At 33.4% G+C, this 1,187-nt stretch overlaps 1 protein-coding gene across 1 annotated transcript; it reads left to right on the forward strand.

Annotated features, from left to right (window-relative positions):
• Positions 1-428: 428 nt before the first annotated feature.
• On the forward strand, positions 429-857 carry LOC114315974 (uncharacterized). Its single transcript, XM_028262606.2, has one exon. It carries the CDS (start codon positions 429-431, stop codon positions 855-857), a length of 429 nt encoding a protein of 142 aa, XP_028118407.2.
• Positions 858-1,187: the final 330 nt, after the last annotated feature.

Below are 1,187 nucleotides of genomic sequence, written 5' to 3' on the forward strand. Positions count from 1 at the left end.
TTAAAATCTTTTATTTTGAACATGTGAGTTTAGCGTGAGATTATGGTTACCCCTGACCAACAATTAATTGTTATTCTTATGTGTTTTTTTTTTTTTTTTTTTGGGCAAAATACTCATATAAATGTTATGATTCTTTGTGTATAAACCAATCACAATTAAAGAAGGCATCACGTGGCAATATTTATATAGTATACAATAACTGCTTGTATATTTAGATAATATTAAGAGTATCGTACCCAATAAATCCTTCTATTTTGTACCTAATACACTCTTAACAGTTGAATCATGTGTCAAGATTTAAATAATTTGAAAATCTCACAAGAGATTTTTGAGACAAGGAAAGAAAGAAATTTGAGGAAAAATATGCATAATGGAAAAGACTAAAATACCCATAGACACATGCTCTATATATATAGGCATGCAGCTACATGAAACAAATTAGAGACCCTTTCCACCACCCTGGTTTCATGGTTGAAACAACACTTGTTCAAATGGGTAGGGAAAGCAGTGATCAAATAGTCATCCATTCCTCCATTGCATTGCTGCAAGAGAGGTTTAGGCAACTGCAGAGAGTGAAGGACATGAGACAGGGAAGAGATCTTGTGAGAACACTACCGGATCAAAATGAGCCATCCAAGTTGTTTTTCAGATCAGAATTGTTGAACCCCCCACCTAGGTCACCTCGCCAAATTTCTCTGTCTCTCTGTCCAAACTCACAAATCAAGAACAACAATTTCCCGGACATTGAGACACCAGACCTGATGAAATCTTGGCTCTCTGACAAGTCCTTTGCTCGTGCTCCGCCAATCAAATTCAATGACTCTAACTCTGATGTTGATACTTCTCTTCATTTGTAGACTAAAATATACTCTTTTGTTGTTGTTCTTTTTTGGTGATGCTATGTTGGGTTAAGCTGCTTTAGTAATAATTATTATGCTAATGTATCTTTATGAAACTATCCAAGGTTTTGATGCATTACCTTTGATTATCAATGCTAGAAAATGGTTTTTGAGCATATATGGTTCTTAACTTTTCTTGATGGAAATTAAGGAAAATAAGTGTAGCATTTTAGTTTTATTGGACTTGTTTCATTACTACAGTTGAATGGTTGATGGGTTGATAAGAAATTACATCATCAAGATTCAAGATTAACATTTGAAAAAGAAATGAATAATTCAAATTCTAAT

This window comes from Camellia sinensis, chromosome 9 (genome assembly GCF_055761805.1).
Source record: "Camellia sinensis isolate YWXY chromosome 9, ASM5576180v1, whole genome shotgun sequence".
In the NCBI taxonomy this organism is placed as follows: Eukaryota; Viridiplantae; Streptophyta; class Magnoliopsida; order Ericales; family Theaceae; genus Camellia; species Camellia sinensis.